Genomic DNA, 18,311 nt, shown 5'->3' on the forward strand with positions numbered 1-18,311 from the left:
AAACTGGTGTTTTCTCTCCCTCTAGTAAATGCTCCAAGTGGCTGTTCCCAGACTACCTTGTCCTTCCTTCCTGCTACTCCTCCAGGACTCTGCTCCTCACCCACCCCCAAGGTGCGGGTGGCAGAGCTGGTGGTGGAGAGAATGCAGCAGTTCAAGAGGGTGGCACCCGAGCAGCTGAAGCACAGCTCGGATGGGAGTGTGCCAAAGGCTGCAGCCAGCTGGGATTTCCCTGCCAGGAGCCAGGAGCAGAAGCCTCCTGAGGATGGTACGTGTCTCCTCTTGGCTCTGGTGTGTGCCTGGTGAGAATGGTTGCCTCAGGAGCAGTCCTGGATCCCAGGGCTTTGTTCCTGGCTGGCCTCATGGCTTGCTGTGCAAATCACTCCAGATCCCTGAGAAAACTTTGTTAAAGGGTTATCCATACTTTTTTCCCAGGTCTTCTCTAAGGCTGAATTAACCTCATGTAAATTCTAGAGGAATAATTGTCTTTCTGGAAACAGGTTGAAATTCCAACAGGATCAGTGAACTTGGTCGTCCTTCCCTTGGGACAGTGTTAGGCAGTTCTTAGGTAGCCCCATCTTTGGTACCTCTCTAAGCACTCTCTAAGGTGGTATGTTCTGTGTTGGTAAATGGAATTCAGAGCAAATTTACTCTGGTTGGCTCTTTATGGATTAAGTCCCTGTTGACTCTGTATGGACCTGAAAATCTGTGTTATTTGATGTATAAAATTCCCTATTTTCCCCAGAAACTTCACCCAAAGCTGCCCCTTCATTGTCTCTGGCATGTGATGCGCTGTGAGTGAATTGTCACCTCCTGCTCCTGGGCTGGTCCAGTCTTGGAGTGTTGGAAAGGAGCAGGTTGTACCTTTCCAGGTGAAGATCAGGTGTGAAGATGCAAGGGAAATATTGCAATGAATTTTTATGTGTCTGGTTTAATAAGATAATAATGACAAGTGTACCAGTTTCTTGGTACAGTCTTGGAGTTCAGTCTTGGAGTGTTGGAAAGGAGCAGGTTGTACCTTTCCTGGTGGAGATCAGGTGTGAAGATGCAAGAGAAAGATTGCAATGAATTTTTGTGTGTCTAGTTTAATAATGACAAGTGTACCAGTTTCTCACCTTCCATACAGGATTTAGTTTTCCATCTTACATCATCTCTGCCTTCTTTGCCAGATACCCAGCATCTCCCATCCGTGGAACATGACAGTGCTCTGGCTTTGGCTCTTCAGCAGGAATTCAAGGAGGAACGCCTGGCAAGCCTGGAGGATGCAGGCTTGTTCTTCTGTCAGATCTGCCAGAAGGATCTCACAGCCATGAACAGCCTGTGGCGAGAGCAGCACGTCAACAGGTCAGACACCAGCAGGACCTCATTGCCCCTCCATCCAGCCCCCAGACACTCCTCACTCAGCCCAGCCAGGGGAGAAAGTGGGAGCAGGGATTCTGCATAAGGGTCTTTACCTTTAGGGCTTGAATTAAGGAGTCATTTTGGTGTGAAAGCAGAGGCTGATTGCCTTGTCCTGCAGAGCTTCTGCGTGTGTGTGGTCAGGCCAAATCTGCTTTCATTAGCAGTGTGGCAGAGGAGCTGCCATTGTAAAAGAACTTGGTGGTCTTAAAGGTCCTTTCCAACCTTAGGGATTCCATTAGTAATGATTCCCTAATGTCAATTTTGAGATCTACTGATTTCAGCCCACAAAGTTGTGTTTGCTCTGTTTGGCTAAAATTCGTCTAAGGACATCTGGTATGTCAGTGTATCTGAGGTGTTTGCTAAGGGAAATGTGATGCTACTCAGAGAGATGACTCAATTGAAATTACTGCCCTTCGTTTAACAATTTCCTTAGTGATAAAAATCAAACACAATCTATTATGTACAGGCAACTCTCTGGAAATTGAAACTGTGCTTTTCCGTTAACAAAGTATCAAACACGTTTGAATGACTGTAAATTCTTAATTCAACCCCTTCCAGATAGCAGGAGTGATGTAAATTGTCCAGTCCTGCATCATGTTACTGACTGGCTCCCATTGATCAGGCTTGTTTACACCTGCAGCTTTCTAGATGTTACTGTTGTTTCTGTTTTCAGACAATTTGTGCTGCTTGAAAAAGCTGTAAAACAGTGAGAGTGCTAGATATGTTTTTTGGAAAGTCAGGCTTTCTGAACTATTCATGTGTAATCATGTGTTGAGATTACAAGGTTATATTAGACAGGGATTTTTGATAGCAGCCTTCATCCCAAGAGTGAAGCTGTTGATGGACAGATGCACTAACACACCAGTAATCATCAGGGCTGAGTGGTCTCTAGCACAGCCCTGTGTATCATTACCTAACGAGGGAGTGACTTCTGTAATTGGTCCTGCAGATCCAGGATTTTATACCCTGAATCTCTTTGGAAAGAACAGAAAAAGAACAAGTGCAAATTTTTACATAGTTTTGCCCTGCCAGAAGTTATTTGAGGTTCATCATGCTGCACTCTGGAGCAGGCATCAATTCAGCTGCTCCTTTTCTGTTAACAGGGGTTTCTAAATGAGCTGGAATGTCAAAATGGGTGCAGGAAGAGGGATTAGGTGATGGACACACATGAAGTGTGTTGTTTGGATAGGCTATGGTCTCCTTATTCCAAAAGATGTTCAAGGCAGGGCTGAAGTAACCTGTTCTAGTGGAAGGTGTCCCTGTCTGTGGCAGGGGCATGGATCAAGATGTCCTTTAAGGTCCCTTCCACCCCAAACCATGTGGGATTTTATTATTCTAAAGTTATTCTCTGCACTTGCCTTTGAGCAATATGTTTTTGATGTGCCTCTGAGGCCATTATCTTCATGTAACTGTTCCATGTGTTCATCACAGCAGTGGGCACATAGTTGCTGTTCCTTTAGTGGATGCTCATGGCTGTTACTGATATTAGAAGTGATTGTGCTTTCTATTAATAATGTCAGTATTAATATTAATATATTCATGGCTTCAGTCTTAGCATGGACCCTTGAAAGTCTCCATAGGTAAGCTTTGCCACTGTCTCCCAGGTGTCTGGATGAGATGGAAGAAGCACAGGTGTCATCCTGCAGCAAGCCACTGGTCCCCGAGTGTCCCATCTGTGGGAAGCAGTTCCAAACCCCACAGAGCCGAGTCAGTCACCTGAAACGCTGTGCTGTGGAGATGGATGTGCCTCCCAACCTGCTCCTTCAGGCAGTGCACCTGCAGGTGGCCACTCTTGGTGATGCAGCTCTTCAGTGTCCCAGGTAAGCTGGTAGGGGGAAAAAAAAGATGCTGATTGCTTCCTTTGGGCTGAGAGGTGTTGGAGGTCAGGAAGAGCAGTAGATGCAGGGCTGACTCACACACTGGGTGAACCCTGAGCCCAGAGCAGGTCAAGTCGAGCCATGACCCAGCGAGGAGGATGTGGCAGTCAGTTGGAGAAATCATCTGAACTTCTCTCAGAAGAGGTCAGGTGGTGGATGACTTTAAAAGCCAGCAGGCAGGAGCAAAATGGGGAGTAAATAACCTTCCAGTGGTTTGTCAGAATGATTTGTGCTCTGTGAGGCAATTGCTCAGTAAAGCTGAATGGGTGTGTTTGAGCTTATTAAGTGAACCACAGAATATGAGTGTGGAGCCTTCCCTGACATCTGTGGTGCCAGTGCCTCAGCTCCTCAGTTCATGGCTGTCCTGGGAGCATCCTTTCATCCTGAGCCAAAGAGGAAGCAGATGTGATGTTATGGAATGGGCTTGGTACAGAGCTGCTCGCTTGAATTTGAGCAGAATCTTCAGAGTGCCCCAAGTGGTGCCTGAGTGAGTTTGTGGAGGGGCTCATAAGTCCTGTTGTGCCAAGGAAGGACCATTGCTTGTTCCCTATGCAAGCAGAGGGGTGGGAAAGCATTTTCTGGTGATCTGGTTTTCTCCCTGCTTCAACTTGTTTGTTCCCCTTTGGTAGAAAAAGCCATTCAAGGCAGAGATAGCAGATGCTTACATCCCAAAATAAGCCTTCTGTAAATTGCTCCAAACTCCATGAATGCTTTGCTCTCTGCTAGGAAAGAAAGTACTGAATGGTTTTTATTATGCTTGACATGGGAATCTCTCTGAGCAAATGGAACAGCTGCTCTGGAGTACTCAGTGATTGTTGTCTCTGATCCAGCCACATTAACTGGGGCTTCCTGCTGCATTCTTGGATTTCAGCAATCAGCCCAGCAGGGCAAAGCGGAAAGGCTCCTCCAACGAGGACTTGAGGAAAACACAGAAGAGGGCCAAAATGGAGCCTAAGGATGAAGATTTGCAGGTTGCCATGGCAATGTCACGTTCTCTGTTGGAGCAAGAAAAGCAGGAACAAGCAAAATCAGTTACAAATGTGAAAGCAGTGGCTGCTTTCCCAATCAAATGGAAGCCAGGATCAGGTATGTGTTACAGCAAGTTAGTGTCTGAGGCTGTGGTATTGCAGGAGTAATGGGGCTGCTCTCCACCAAAACTTCCTGGTTGGATACAGGAGGGGTGACAGCCCTGTTTCTGGTTTGTTTAAGCTGTCAGAGCTTCAGCAGTATGCAGTATCCAGATGCAGTCAAGAATGACAGCAGGATGTCCATGGGTTTCAGGAATCCTGTGCTTTTTTTCACTGATTTGTTCTTTTGAATCTGTAAAATAGTCTTGAGCTGTTGTTTCTTGTAAACTGTAGAAGTGAGGAGAAATAATATGAAAATATGATTGTTATTTCTTCTGTGGTAGATTCTTTTCCTGTTCCTCCTGCTGCAGCCTGGATTAATGCAGCTTTTTCAGCATTATCTCATATATTTTTGTCCTTTCTGCAGTGCCATGTGTGTCCAGTACATGCTGCTGAGCAGGACCTCACCATTCCAGAGTGCAGAGGGGTTTAGACAGGCCTTTGGGGAGAGGGGAGAGGGTTGAGAGCTGTCCAGAGGAGAGACTTCACTCTTCACAACCAAGCTCCTGCCCATAGGAGCTCCCAGTTGGATTTGGGGCTGGGCATTAGTAAGGCAAAGGTAGTGAGACACAGCATTTCCAAATGGAAGCTGCCTAGTGTTTGTGTGAGCTGTGGTTTGATATCACCCATGACCAAAACCAAGAAAAGGACCCTTCATGGGTGTGTTGGAGGTGTTAATTTCTCCTGTAAGGGCCATGTGAGGTTTTGGACTACCTGCACAATCTTAGAGTTGTGTTCCCATGCCTTTTGCTTGTCACTGACTACAGCACTGAAGAAGCTGCTGTGTTGATCTCTTTTGCCCTGTGTGTTCAGCTGTTTTCTTACTTGGGCTTCTTTTCTTTTTAAAGAGAAAAAAAGGCGTAGGAAAGGCACCAGTGCCCCTCCACCTCTGCTGCTCCAGGACCCGGAGAAGGTCCACAAGAGGATCCAGGAGAGAATAGCCATGATGCTGACAGAAGAGGTGGAATTCCCTCCCACCCCCCAGCTGCCCATTAGTAGGATTCTGGAGGATGAATCTGGAAAAGCAGCCTGGCTCATGCCATTGTGCAAAGCCAGTAAATGCTTTTTGTGGAACATCAGTGCTCTGACAGGACCCTGTGACCCGGAATCATTCTACACTGCAGCCTTATCCCCTCCAATTGTACCCTGGAAGCCTGTGCAGGTGGGGCTCTGTTGTCCTTGCTGTGATATGTGTGTGCCCTAGTTCTTGTTACTTGTCCTGTATCCCTTCTGTTTCCTGATTTGGAATGTAAACCAGTGATCCCATCTATGTGCACACTCACTGCCCGTGACCTGTTCTTCCCTGATCTTAACCCAGTAAGGTTTGAGGATCTTGAGCTTTCATTTTTGCCTTTTGGAGAGGAGAACAAGGTTCATGGTACCATGGCTTTTGAGCTTTCAGAAAGTAAAATGAATGGGAACAGAGAGTACTGAGTAAAGGGATCCCATCCTGCTCATTGTGCCATTAGTTTGTCCACATTTACAGCAGCTTGGCTCTTGTTTTTGTTGGCACTTGGCACTTCTTTCTGGTCATTTTTAGTGTGAACTTTGCCCATGTTGCACTCAAAAAGGACTGGGGAGAAAAATTTAAACTGAAATCTGATATTTGCTAGCACAGAGAAGGTGGGAGTGCCTGGAGTTGTACAGCAAAGCATTTGCACTCAGGCTTCCCCTGTGCATCCCACTGCCTCCTGCTGCATGTGAGCTTTGGTCCAGGTCTCAGTTCCACTCTTTCATTTTGGTTCCACCTGGATCTGCCTCTTCCAGTGCTCTGTATTATTATAAAAAGTGCCCAGAGAAACAGACAAAGCTTTTTCAGTCTCTTTTCTCCAAGAAGGATAACACTTCTCTTTCTTCCCTCTTTCTTCTCTTGAAGAAGTGTTTGGTGCTCAAAACATCTGTTCAAAATCTACTGTGCATATTTAGGTGTTTTATTTAATACTTCTTCCCTAGTCAAAGCCCAATGTTTCTCTGGCTTGTTGCAGGTTGAGGCTGGAGAGGAGGGACTCAATTCTAGGAAGTTTTGACCTTTCATTCAAGCCAGAAACTGCCAGAGAAGTTTAAAAATAAAAAGCAGGAAGGTCTTTAAAATCATGGCAAGAGTGTGTTTTTCCTCTGATTCTTTCCATTCACAGAAATGGCTGAACTATTTTTACTTAGAAATAAACGAGCAAAATAATTTTTTGGGAAACAAAGACCAAACCTGGAAAATACCCACTCCAAGGTGTAAGTTTGGTTTGTTTACATGTAAAATAAAAAAATGCAAAAGCATTTCAGAACTCAGAACAGAAGCACCTGGAGAGCTTCAGCTGTGACTTTTGCCAGGAACTCCAGCTATAATTAAATATTTAGATGTTGAATTGGGTGCATTTCCCCCATCCTTTCTCTCTGCTTGGCAGTTGCCTGCACAGACATGCTCCTGGAGAAACCAACTTTTCTGCATTTTCCATGGTAGTTTTCTTTCTTCTGTTGAGAGCTGCCTTATCTCTGGAGAGTCCTTCATAGAACTGCAGAGAGCTGTTCCTCAGAATCCCCTGCACCTGGGCAATGCTCTGTGATCCTTCAGAGATGTTTCAGGAGTGTGAAGTAGACACACTATTCTGAGCTTTGCAAATACATGAAACAAGACCTAATTTATTGGTGTCTTTTTTTCCTCCTCACTTGATCAGAATAAGCCAGAGAACCTTCAGCCATCAGTGGGATCTCATCAGCCAAAAGTATCCCAGCAAACTCAGCCTGACCTCAGTTCTCAGGAACCCACTTGCACAAAGGTTGGAGGCCAAACTTCTGATGAATCCAAGCCAGGCCCTGAAGGTGATGGGCAGCTTTTATCCCCAAGCCAGGACATTCAGACCCTGCAGGACCTGGTGGACTTGGCCAGGGAGGGACTCACCCTTACTCAGTGGAGCCTTGACACTGGCCATGTTCAGGCAGCAGAGCAGCCAGGTGAGTTCTGGCAGCTTTGTGAGCCCTGCCCCTGGTTTCTTCAGCTACACAGAGCCAGGCTGTGGCTGGGCTGAGTCAGAGAGACACAGCAGCACCCACAGGTTGTTGGTGTTGATCCAAGAGGTGATATTGTGGGGGCACATTTTCCTGCAATGAGATTTAGATACAATAAACCTGATAGTTCTGAAATGATTGATAAATCCCAGCTATTAAGAGAATTCCTGGACAGCAGATACTAAATTTTATTTTAAAATTAAAGAAATCAAAGTACTTTTTGCCAGGAGGGAGCCTGGATGTGTTCAACAGCTGGAACAAAATCTTCATTCCTGCTTATCTTGGGCATACAAGAGAACTGGAGAGGGACTTTTCACATGGACATATAGGACATGGGGGATTGGCTTGAAACTGAAGGAGGTTATATTTAGATTAGATACTGGGAAGAAATTTTTCCCTATGAGGGTGCTGAGGCCCTTGCACAGGGTGCCCAGAGAAGCTGTGGCTGCCCCTGGATCCCTGGAAGTGTCCAAGGCCAGGTTGGACAGGGCTTGGAGCAACCTGGGACAGTGGAAGGTGTCCCTGCCCATGGCAGGGGTGGGACTGGATGGGCTTTAAAGTCCCTTCCAACCCAAACCAGTCTGTGATTCCATGATTCTACCTGGACAGCCTTTCTGTTCTGTGCACTGTCTTTTCAGGTCTTGAGGCAGTTGGATGAGAGATGCACAAGAGGGATGATTTTGTGTTGGACATCGATTACACAACCCTGGAGTTTATCTGTGCCTACTCAGGGTTGAAAAAATACAACACCTGGAATTCCTCTGTGGGCAGCTCTCTAATGTCCCCAGTCACAGTTGCATGTGGTGCACAACTGCACATTTTGATGGCAGTGGTACCCCTTAAAAAAAAGTGCTCTGGCTCTTCAGCAGAATCTATTGTGTCTCCTGTTCATCTGTGAAAGAGAAAATGGTTCCTAAGCTCACCTGTCTGCATTTGCACTTGGATATAATTCTCCTCACTTCCCCTGCTCCACTGCAGCAAATGGTCCCTGGCCCTTTAATGTATCTAATAACAGTGAAATGGTGCTTAGGTACCCTCAGCCTGTCACAACCCAGAGCCAAACCGTGCAAAAAGCCATGAGGGGGAGGCTGAGCCTTCAGCCCAGCCAGCCTGGTCACAGCAGCTGTCACAGCAAGGATCCTCTTAGGAGTTCTTAGATCATTCTGTCTCACAAGGAAGTTGTATGTGATTTGTGATGTGATTTTCTTCCCTGAGGAGAAGAACTGACTTCCAGTGATCCTCCACTTAGTGGCTTTGTGTCCCCATCCAAGAAGAAGAGCCTCCTCAGGAGCAGCACTAAAAGAGTAAGGATAACCTTTTCTTCTACTCTTTATATATTCATCTATAACAATTAAAAACTGTTGCCTTTGTGCAATTCAAAGAAGTGTGGAATATTTCCCATTCCTAATTGTGGAAACAAAATGGTGCTTAAGGTTCACAGTGACTTGAGGATTCCTCATGGGCACAGGTGAGATCAGCACACCTGGGGTGTTCCACGAGAGCCTGGGGATTTTTCAGTACTTGTCCTGCCTGGTGAGAGATGATGTAAATGCCAGGGAACAGAAGGCCAGGATGTGCAGGTTAGGGAGCTGGAGCACTGAGAGTGTTTGGGGGTAGGAAGCAGGGATGCAGCTGCAGAATGTTATGCAGTACTTTGCTTTAATGTCCAGGTTATCCAGGAGAAAACTGGCAGCACCCTAGGAGAGACAGAGCTGTGGCTGCTCCCTCTGGGCTCACACACCCAGCTCTGGCTGGTTCTGAGTGGAGCTCCTTCCTCCCCCCACCATGTCATGCAGTGGGGGGTGGGGATTATTGGAAGGACTGCTTGACTTGTACTAGATCCTGGCATAAAGGCCTGGTAGATGATGGAGTGTGGTGAGGGCCATGGAAGATGAGCAGGTTTTGCTGCTAATTGAGCTTTTAAAGGGTTCGTTGTAGAAAACCCTCAGCTGTGGGAACACAGAGGATCTAGTTTGAAAATCAGTGTGTGCTCTATGGTGACTGAGTGAGAAACACAGCCTAGTAAGTCACAGATTATTTTTTTATCAAGCCTGTGGTGTTCTGTAGATGTCATCTTATCCCACATGTACCAGGGGATGTGTAATTTTCCATGAATGTATAATCAGTTTTATTCTGAAGTCTATACAAAGTAAAATTAATTCATTTTCTTACCAAGGTCATCCACTTTATCTGATGAAACTTACTATCTTTTGTTTGATAATAAATAATCATGCCCTGAAAGGAAGTACATTTTAGTGCTGAATAAATTTTGATGCTCTACAACATACTTTCATATTGTGCTTAAAGGATTAAGATACTTCTAAAAGGAGACAATTCCTTGAGGTGAGAATTGGTATTCAGCTTGAGGATCCCAGCTACTTGGTACAGAAACTCTAGATAGCCTTTGGGAGTATTAAAAAAATTTATCCTTAGCATGAAAAGGCCTTATTTTGTTTTTCTATTAAACCAGAGACCTTTAGCAATACAGAAACTGTTCTCACATTGTTGTTGAAACTCAGTTGCTCCCAGCAAAACAAGTATGGTCATTTTTTCAGAGTCTGCTTGTTTCCATTATAGTTTTCCTGAGCCAGTGAGGTGTTGTGGAAGAGCTGGATTGCCAGTGGGAGAGATTTGTGCTTTATATGAGCACAAAGAGTGTAACCATGTAGAGGAAATGCACTCATTGCATTGCTAACAGGTCCCCTGTGCTGAAGACCCTTGGTCACATCAGTGGGATCCAGTCTCAATGGCCCCCTCAGCAGAAGAGAATGTTCTGGTGTGTTCTCCAGCACACAGCTCATACCTGCTCAGAGCTGCCTTCTGGCCAGTTTCTTTGCCTTGCACAGAGAATGGAGCAACCAGGAGGTTTCTGGCCTTGTTTAATTTCCCCATTCCTGATTGATAATTTTAGGACCAGCAGGAAAGCTGTTCTGGGCTCGCTGCCTGGCATGTCACATCTGGAGCCTGTGTTTGCTGGCAGCCCCAGAGCAGCCTCACAGGTATCCCACCTGCCAAGAATAAGAAAACAAGAGGAGTCAGATTAGTTTCCAGACTGAGTTTCCTGCCTTCCCTTTGGAGATCAGTCCACAGCACTGCCACAACATGCAGAATGTTCCCTAGCCCACCTATGAAGGCTGGGAGAAGTGTTCTGGTGTGTGCTGCTAATTCCTGCTGGCTGGAGCAAGTTGAAAGATTGGCTCTCCACAGCCCACTGCTAATTTAAAAACCTGCTAAGAAAATGAAGAGCTGTGTTGTTCCAGGTGGAACTGCACGTCCTCCAGATGTTCCCTGGAATAAAACTTGCAGTAGGTTTGAAAAGCACAAGGTCAGTGATTAGGGTGTTAACCATAAACTGCTTTTCACGTGCAGTTAGGCAGTTTCTCAACCCAGCTGTGATCTTAGGGTGTTTCACACTTCTCTGAAGCACTCCAGGGCCACCTCCCAAGCTGCAACACTAGGAGGGATCTGAGCCTTCAGGAGATTGCCTGGGAGCAGCTCTAGAGGAGCTGTCTTGCCATCCTTGCTGTCTTTGGCAGCGTACCCCAAACCTGACCTTACTGTCACCATAACCAGCCACAGGTAACTCAGCCCTCCCCAGAATTCTAGCCAGAGGTTCTGGAATGGTAATAAGAGTTGTGTTTCTTTTTTAAAATGGAGTGGAATTTACAAAAGGGGTTTCAGTAGCAAGCTCATAAATTCCTTTGAACATTAGTTTTATTCTGTGTGGGCCCCTTTGTTGAAGAACTTCTCTTCTCTGCTGTCATTGCCAGACAGTAAAAAGAGAGAAGAAAGGCTCATTACCCCTTCCTGAGTCATCCTCTTTCCTCTTATCCTGATTATAGTGAATTGAGTTCAAGTCTCTTGAAGTGGAAGTTACAGTTTGCTAAAATTGTGGTGGCAGGCAGTAGATCAAGAGGCCAGCTATAGGCTGTGGCTAGACCACAGCAGGAAACATGTGGTGAGATCTGAGGGTGATAATGTGCTGTGACACAAGTACAGCAGAATACAACACAACTGCCCTTTCTCCACAATGGGCAGGCTGAGAAAAAGTAGAGGAAAGCAGAGCAGGAATGTCTGTTAGACTTGTGTGCTTGTCATGTGGAAGACCTGAAGTTCGTAAAGCTGATGATTGCCTTCAGGAGGCAGAGGTGGTGTGTCCAGGCTGCTGATAAACTGGATCACTCCCTTCTTATTTTTCTGGGAAAGTGTTCGACATCTGTAACCTAACACCTGTCTTTGTGTTCCTTCTTGTGTCCTAGTCCTCTCTCGGGCTGCTGGCTCAAGATTTTGGTGCCATGGTCAACAACCCCCACCTGAGTGATGTCCAGTTCCAGGTGGACAGTGGGGAGGTCCTCTACGCCCACCTGTTTGTGCTGTACGCGCGGTGCCCGGCGGCAGCTCAGGCTGTGAGTGCTGCTGGCATTCCTTCTGCTCCTGCTCAGGAGAGCCCAGACTGCCCCATCCCACAGCCAGCCAGTGCCCCAAACCAGCACACAACACTGCTGGCCTTAACGGCAACGCCTCAGGAACTGCAGTGGTGTTTCAGCTTAGGAAACCAGAATAAATCCTGACAAAGTGGTGAAAGATGTGCTACTTTATCCTATTCAGGGAGGCTGTGGGGAGTCAAGGATCCTTGTATTCCACTCATGAGCAATGAAGGATGTGGTGGTGTGAGGTTTTTAGGATGAGGTGAGAGATGAGAATTTGACTTTATGTTTTCAGAAGGTTGATTTATTATTTTATGATATTATATTAAAAGAAATTATATACTAAAACTATACCAAAGAAAGAGAAAGGATACAGGCAGAAGGTTAAACAAGAATGATAATGAAAGCTCGTGACTGACTCCTCAGAGTCTGACACAGCTGGCTATGATTGGTCATTAATTAAAAACAATTCACATGGAACTAATCAAAGATGTGCCTGTTCGTAAACGATCTCCAGACCACATTCCCAAACAATCAGAAAATTATTGTTCACATTTCTTTCCTGAGGCTTCTCAGCTTCTCAGGAGAAAAATCCTAGCAAAGGGATTTTTCAAAAAATATCATAATAACAGAAGGAAGCTTTCAAAGTACTTCTTGCCCTTGCATTTTTGTCCTGTGCAAGCACAGACTGCCTTGTCCATCTTGGTGTGTCCTGCCTGTCACCCAGCCTGGGAAGTGTGAGCAGGGAACAGGAAGTTTCTGGGAAGTACTTTAAAATAATCTACACAGAGGTTTTGTCACTCTTGCTTTGGAGGTACCTGCACTGACTGTGCTTTTTGCAAGGCTAGTGAGGGAGTTCTTGTGTTCCCAGAGCATGTTAGGCTGAATAGTGCCCAGCCTGCTCCTGTACAGCTTCCAGGTAAGTTCAAAACAGACCTGATGAAGCTCATACAGAGAGGTGTAGATGAAAATTGGGCTGGGAAGTAATTTGATTGCAAAACTAAGTGGAGAACTCCAAGACCACCTTTTATACATGTGACTAAGGCAAGTAGTTAAAGTTAACAGCCACAGGGTCAGGAAGGACATGGCCTGTTCCATAGGGAGCTCTGTGTAACTGCCCCACCTTGGCATCCTGGGCACGCGAGCAGGGAAGGAGCTGATGGGAACAATGTAGGTGTTGTGTTGCTTTATGAGCAAACAGACTTTGCTTTCTCTGCCCCAGGTGCACAGCGAGGGGCTGCTGGTGGAGGAGGACGGGGCCGCGCCGACGCGCCGGGCGCTGCTGAGCGATGTGTCAGCCCAGGCCGTGGCTGCCTTCCTGCGCTACCTCTATGCTGCTGACACCAGCTTCCCTGCTGGGCTGCGGCCCCAACTGCAGGCTCTGGCTGCCAGGTGTGTACCCTGAGCATGTCTTGGAACCCCTCAGGCTTTCAGCCACACAGAGTGCAGTTTGAGATCTTCCGTTGCAGTTTTAGGGGCTTACAAATTCTGTGGTCCTTTGCTACATCTTAAATGGAGCTTACCCGTAAGGACATCCTGCCCTCAGCTGAAAAACTGTGTGAGAGTTTCTGTCTTCAGTATAGGCTCAGCAGACTGTGGCTGAGTTTTGTCTCAGGATGTCTGTTGGCAGCTGATGTTGAAGATGATGAGCACAACTTCTGTTATGTGATTCTCACTTCATCAGAACAACACTTGTAGAATGTATTGGATGCTCAGGCTTTAATGTGTTGTGTCAGCCATGCTCTCTGTCGTGGTTCTAGGCATGCACTAAGAGCTTGAAGTAGGAGCAGTTGCTGAGAAATGGGTGGGACATAGTTGGGGCTTGCCAAATATGTATACAGAGGTGCCCTGTCACTTAAAAAAGCCAGGAATCTTGCAGATGGCAGATATTATCCAGCCCCAGCCATTCCATGGGATTTTGCCATTGTCAAGGGGATTTAATGTAGCAGTCTCTAAGATAGAAAAGGAAAAATGTGCTTTACACTTTCATGTGAGTGACACCTGGAAAAGGTATTTGGAATTTTAGGAGTACACTGAATCTTGTACATCTTAGGAAACTCAACTCAACATCCTCATGTATATTCCTTACAAAGCTCACAAAAGTGATCTGACAGCCAAATGGTGAAGAAATACTGGAGGAGGAAATTCTAATGTTACTATTGTATCCCTGCAGGTTTGGTGTGAGGGAACTGATGGCAGAGTGTGAAAGCAGCACTGAAGAGAGCCAGGTGTCTTCTGGAGTGGATTCAGAAGATGATCTTATCTCTGTGAGGGATGATGAAGATTGTGAGGACAGAGCTGAGAACTTCCAAGACCTCTTGAAGTCAGTGTGGGTGGGTGAAGATGAGGAAGAAGTAGCTATGCTGAGCCCTGAGTGCCAGAAGGAGGATGACAGTGAGGTGGGAGAACAAGAGCTGGAGGAAATCTATGAGTTTGCTGCAACTCAGAGAAAGATGGCTCAGGGTGAAAGAGAGGTGAGCGAAGGAACAGACTGCAGCATCTGCAGTGACACCGAGGCAGTCCAAGGTACAAACCAGCAAACTGAGCAGGAAGAGGTAAAGAGACCTGAATCTGCTTCAGTAAGCAACAGCCTCAAAGATCTGAGGGATGGCAACGGTGTGGAAAGATCTAAACGTGACTTGTCTGCACAAGAGAAGATGCAGAATATAAACAGGTGCAAGCGCACGAATGATCCACAGACCTCTACTGTGCCTCACCACACTGAACCTCAGAAATGGGAGGGAACTTCCCGTGGTGCTAATGAAGGAGGGGCTCTTGGGGGATGTGAGGATGTGAAGGATTCCAGGTCACCTCAGGTCTCACATGACAAGGCAGATCAGTGTGAAAAGCAGTTTCCTGGTTTCCAGGGTGATGCTGATATAAATGACAGCTATGAACATTTGTTTTCTGCCTCTCAGGGGTATCACTGTGAGCCTTCCCCGGTGAAAGAAGTTACCAAAGAATCAGGAAAATCCCCTAGTAAAAAACATGTTGGTCCTAATGATTCACTTGTGTTCAGCAAGTCACAAAAAGTTTGCTCTCCATGTAATAATGGATTTTGTAGGAGTCCAGCTCCCCAGCCTAATGTGTCCCTTTTTCCTGCTCTTGGCTCTTCACCTGCATCTCCAAAATCAGAGGGAAAGTTTGCTAGGGAACATGTGGTAACACCAAAGCAAAACAAAAAGGAAAAATCATTCCCATCTTGTGAAATACACTCTCAGAAAGCCAAGGAGCTGGGTGCTGCATCAAAAAATGAGATCACAGTTTCTCCAGCAGAGCTTCCTCACAGTGAATCAAACAAGCACACACATGTCCCAGTGTTGTCACCACCAGGCAGGACTCAAGATGCTGCAGCTCAGGGGATCGAGGAGGGTTATGTTATTGTTTTATCTTCTGATGATGATGAAATGGAGCTACAACAAGGCAAGAAGCTGCCAGAGTCTGACTCTGCTCTGAAGGAAATGGAAGTCCCTGGGCATCTGAAGTGTACAGGCATGGAACAAGGTCCTGAGATACCAAAACCTGACCGTAACTCATCAGTCCCTGAAACAGAGCAGAGATCAGCCCAGGTCTCATGTGGCAATACAGACACACTGTGTGTAAGGGGTGATGTAAAAGTGTTCCCTGAATTTCCTCTCAGCAGACAAACAGGTGCTTGTACAGAGATCAAACAGAGTCCAAACCTGAGCCCTGGGAAGAGGCTCAGTAATGAAATGTCTCCAGGCACCGACAGCTCCTGGCTTGTGCCAGGAACACCAGTTCTGAGCAGAAGCAGAAGCTTCTCAACACAGACTCTGGTCACAAGTATTAATTCTTTAAAGGGTCCAGGATCTAAACTCAGCACAAAGAACTTAGCAGCAGGTAATAGTAACCATGAAATGGCTGGAAATTTAATAAAAGCTCATGAAACAACATTGTCAGACAAACATTTGCCTGTGGAGAACTTGGCCAGTGGAAGGAGCCCACCCAGCAGCCCAGCAGCAGAATCCTTTTCCAAGAACCCCCTTCCAGTTTTTCCAGTAGATCCAGTTCTCCTCTCCCCTGGCCACACCAAGAGGGAAGGCAAATGTGCCAATATCTCAGCTTTACCCACCCTGGTGCCTCCGTGCCAGGAGCAGCCACTGGAAGATAAAATCAACGTCAGTGTGGTTGAGCTGGAGGACAGTGACAGGGAAGTAAGTCTGCCTTCTCTGGGCAGCAGTGTCCTGCTGTGTGAGGAGCCCCCACTCCCTGTTGATGACTGCTGGCACGCTGGGTATCTGTCCCCAGCCAGAGGTGACAGCCACGACTCCAGCCAGGTCAGCCATGCAAAGACCAGCATGGCCAGCAGCCCCAGCCCTGGCTCTTGGCAGGAGCAGGGGGAGAGCCCAGTCCAGGTGCAGGGAATTCAGGGCAGCACCCCTCTCCAAGGAAGTCCTGCTGGCAGGAGAACAACTTTGCACTGCCCTGAGAAGAGCCCTATTGAGCCGTGTTCATCAGTGGGCAGCAGAGCCAGTTACCTGGACTCCAAAATCTGGGATGACTGGAATGGAGAAGAGAAGGAAGATGAACTTCCAGAAATTCTTCCTTTGTCTCAGAGGTTGGCAGCTGCAGCAGGGGCCTGTCAGACAGATCCTGTCAAGACTCCTGGTGAGAGCTTGTATTGATTTATTGGTTAGACTAGGTTAGACTGCTTTTATTTTAGTGATTATCTTACCTGTGATGCACTTGACACACGGAAAGGGTCTTTGGGCATTCTGAAGCAAGGCAGTTGGCAGGGCCAGGCACAAAGAAGATGCAGGCATTTGCTGTGGGAAAGAGCCTGTCCAAATGTGGGATTCCTGGAGTGTTTCACTGTCACCAGTCCTTTGGTAGTAACAGTACTCCTTGCAGAAGCTGTGAGTTCATGGATAGAGAAAAAACAACCAAAGCAGAACAAAACACAGGCCTGCTTGCCAGTGGATTAATGTAACTGATGTTGCAGTATCTAATTAGATAATTATGCCATACTAAATGATTAGTTTAAGGGATGATTAGAACACGATGTGTGAGACTGGCTGTGCTTCACAGTATCAGTAAAGTGGTATCATTAAATCAGTATCTAACTCCAGACCCCAGTAGCTTGATTTGCTCAATTTTTTTATGCATCAAGACTCTATTAGGAAATTTGCTTCCTGGGAGAAGGACGACCGCACAGAATTCAGTAAACATGGTTTTAACTGCTTTCTCAATGTCTCCTGTTCTGACAAAGCCCTGAATGGCCTCATTTTCAGATGTGACAAATGTCCCAGTTTAAACTGTTTTCTGATGTAAAGTCAATGAAAACCAAGTATCCTGATTAAGGGGGGTAAAAAATGCTGACTGTTCTATCCAATATGAAGCTCAGTAATAACTAAAGCAGCTTATAAGGAAGTATTAAACAATTATTAGATAATACTAGATTTCTGCCAGTAAGAGGAGAAGTTACCAGTCATTTGAAGTCCTTTCTGTACTGATTCTCATAACAGTAATTTCATTCTGCTGCAGAACCTTCCTGTCAGGAGAACAACAGGTCCCCCAGCACTCCAGTGACACCCATGCCAGCTTATTCCATCATGGAGACCCCGCAGCTGAAGAAGGAGCTGAGCAGGTAAGCATTACCTCCCTCAAGATGGCTCTTTACAAGAGGTACCTGCTGGCAGGCAGTGTGAAAGAAGGGGAGCCATGGTGAAGCTCCAGCCAGGGCTTCCTGAGGTCACATCACACTTTTCCAGCTGCACTTCCTGGCCTGAGCCTCTTGGTGAGCTGTGACAATGGAAGGTGCCACGTTACTGTAACCTAAACTGCCACCTTCTCTTTCAGATTCGGTGTCCGTGCTCTCCCAAAGCGCCAGATGGTGTTGAAGCTGAAGGAGATATTCCAGTACACTCACCAGGATGGGGACTCTGACTTTGAGGATGAAATCTCCTATTCTCAGCCCCTCCCCCAGAAGTCCCCGAGGCAGCCGAAGGCAGGCCGGGCTGCGAGGGCTGTGGGCAAGAGGAAGCAGCGTGTCAAGGCTGATGGTGCATCCCATGGAACAGGCTGTGCCGCACCCAAGGACAGAACTAAAGTGACACATCACCCAGGAGGAGCCAAAGAACAGGAAAGGCCATCTGTGTCCCTGGCAGCTGATGGCGAGGAGCTCCCGGCATCTCAGGAGTCGGCACGTTCCTCGGTGGATGGAAGTGACATCTCCTTTGGTTCACAGAGGTGAGGCAGTGAAATCCTACACAAAACACTCAGGGGTGCAGGACAGGAATGAGGTAGGAATGAGGCAAACAAAGGTGACTGTCCCTGGGGCCTACAGTTGCCCTGCCACCTCCTTGAGTGTGTCATGTGGAGGTCAGCACACTCCTACAAAAGAAACAGGCTTTGGATTTTCAGTCTAATTCCCACTGAACTGTTCTCAGAACATAAAAGGGCTGCTTATGAGCAAGGCCCAAATCTGGTATGCCTGGTCTGCAGGTCAGTGACATGGAGCA

General features: G+C 46.7%; 1 protein-coding gene and 1 long non-coding RNA gene across 9 annotated transcripts in view; one reads left to right on the plus strand and one right to left on the minus strand.

Annotated features, from left to right (window-relative positions):
- Positions 1–18,311, plus strand: part of SLX4 (SLX4 structure-specific endonuclease subunit) — a 28,760-nt gene that overhangs the window by 8,746 nt on the left and 1,703 nt on the right. For 6 of the 8 annotated variants that reach the window (XM_059862228.1, XM_059862226.1, XM_059862227.1 and 3 more), the window contains 12 exons: positions 26–265; positions 1,167–1,341; positions 3,003–3,218; positions 4,147–4,361; positions 5,251–5,564; positions 7,072–7,348; positions 8,618–8,706; positions 11,662–11,808; positions 13,052–13,221; positions 14,003–16,458; positions 17,335–17,437; positions 17,650–18,039. In XM_059862228.1, coding sequence (XP_059718211.1) covers positions 26–265; positions 1,167–1,341; positions 3,003–3,218; positions 4,147–4,361; positions 5,251–5,564; positions 7,072–7,348; positions 8,618–8,706; positions 11,662–11,808; positions 13,052–13,221; positions 14,003–16,458; positions 17,335–17,437; positions 17,650–18,039 — 4,792 coding nt within the window. The remainder of the gene's footprint in view (positions 1–25; positions 266–1,166; positions 1,342–3,002; positions 3,219–4,146; positions 4,362–5,250; positions 5,565–7,071; positions 7,349–8,617; positions 8,707–11,661; positions 11,809–13,051; positions 13,222–14,002; positions 16,459–17,334; positions 17,438–17,649; positions 18,040–18,311) is intronic. The other 2 variants (XM_059862231.1, XM_059862232.1) reach the window with 2 other exon arrangements.
- Positions 15,697–17,653, minus strand: LOC132335559 (uncharacterized). Its single transcript, XR_009488690.1, has 2 exons — positions 17,480–17,653; positions 15,697–16,704 (listed from the first exon to the last, which is right to left on the minus strand). It is a non-coding gene; the product is annotated as an uncharacterized LOC132335559 (long non-coding RNA).

This window comes from Haemorhous mexicanus, chromosome 17 (assembly GCF_027477595.1).
Source record: "Haemorhous mexicanus isolate bHaeMex1 chromosome 17, bHaeMex1.pri, whole genome shotgun sequence".
Lineage (NCBI taxonomy): Eukaryota > Metazoa > Chordata > Aves > Passeriformes > Fringillidae > Haemorhous > Haemorhous mexicanus.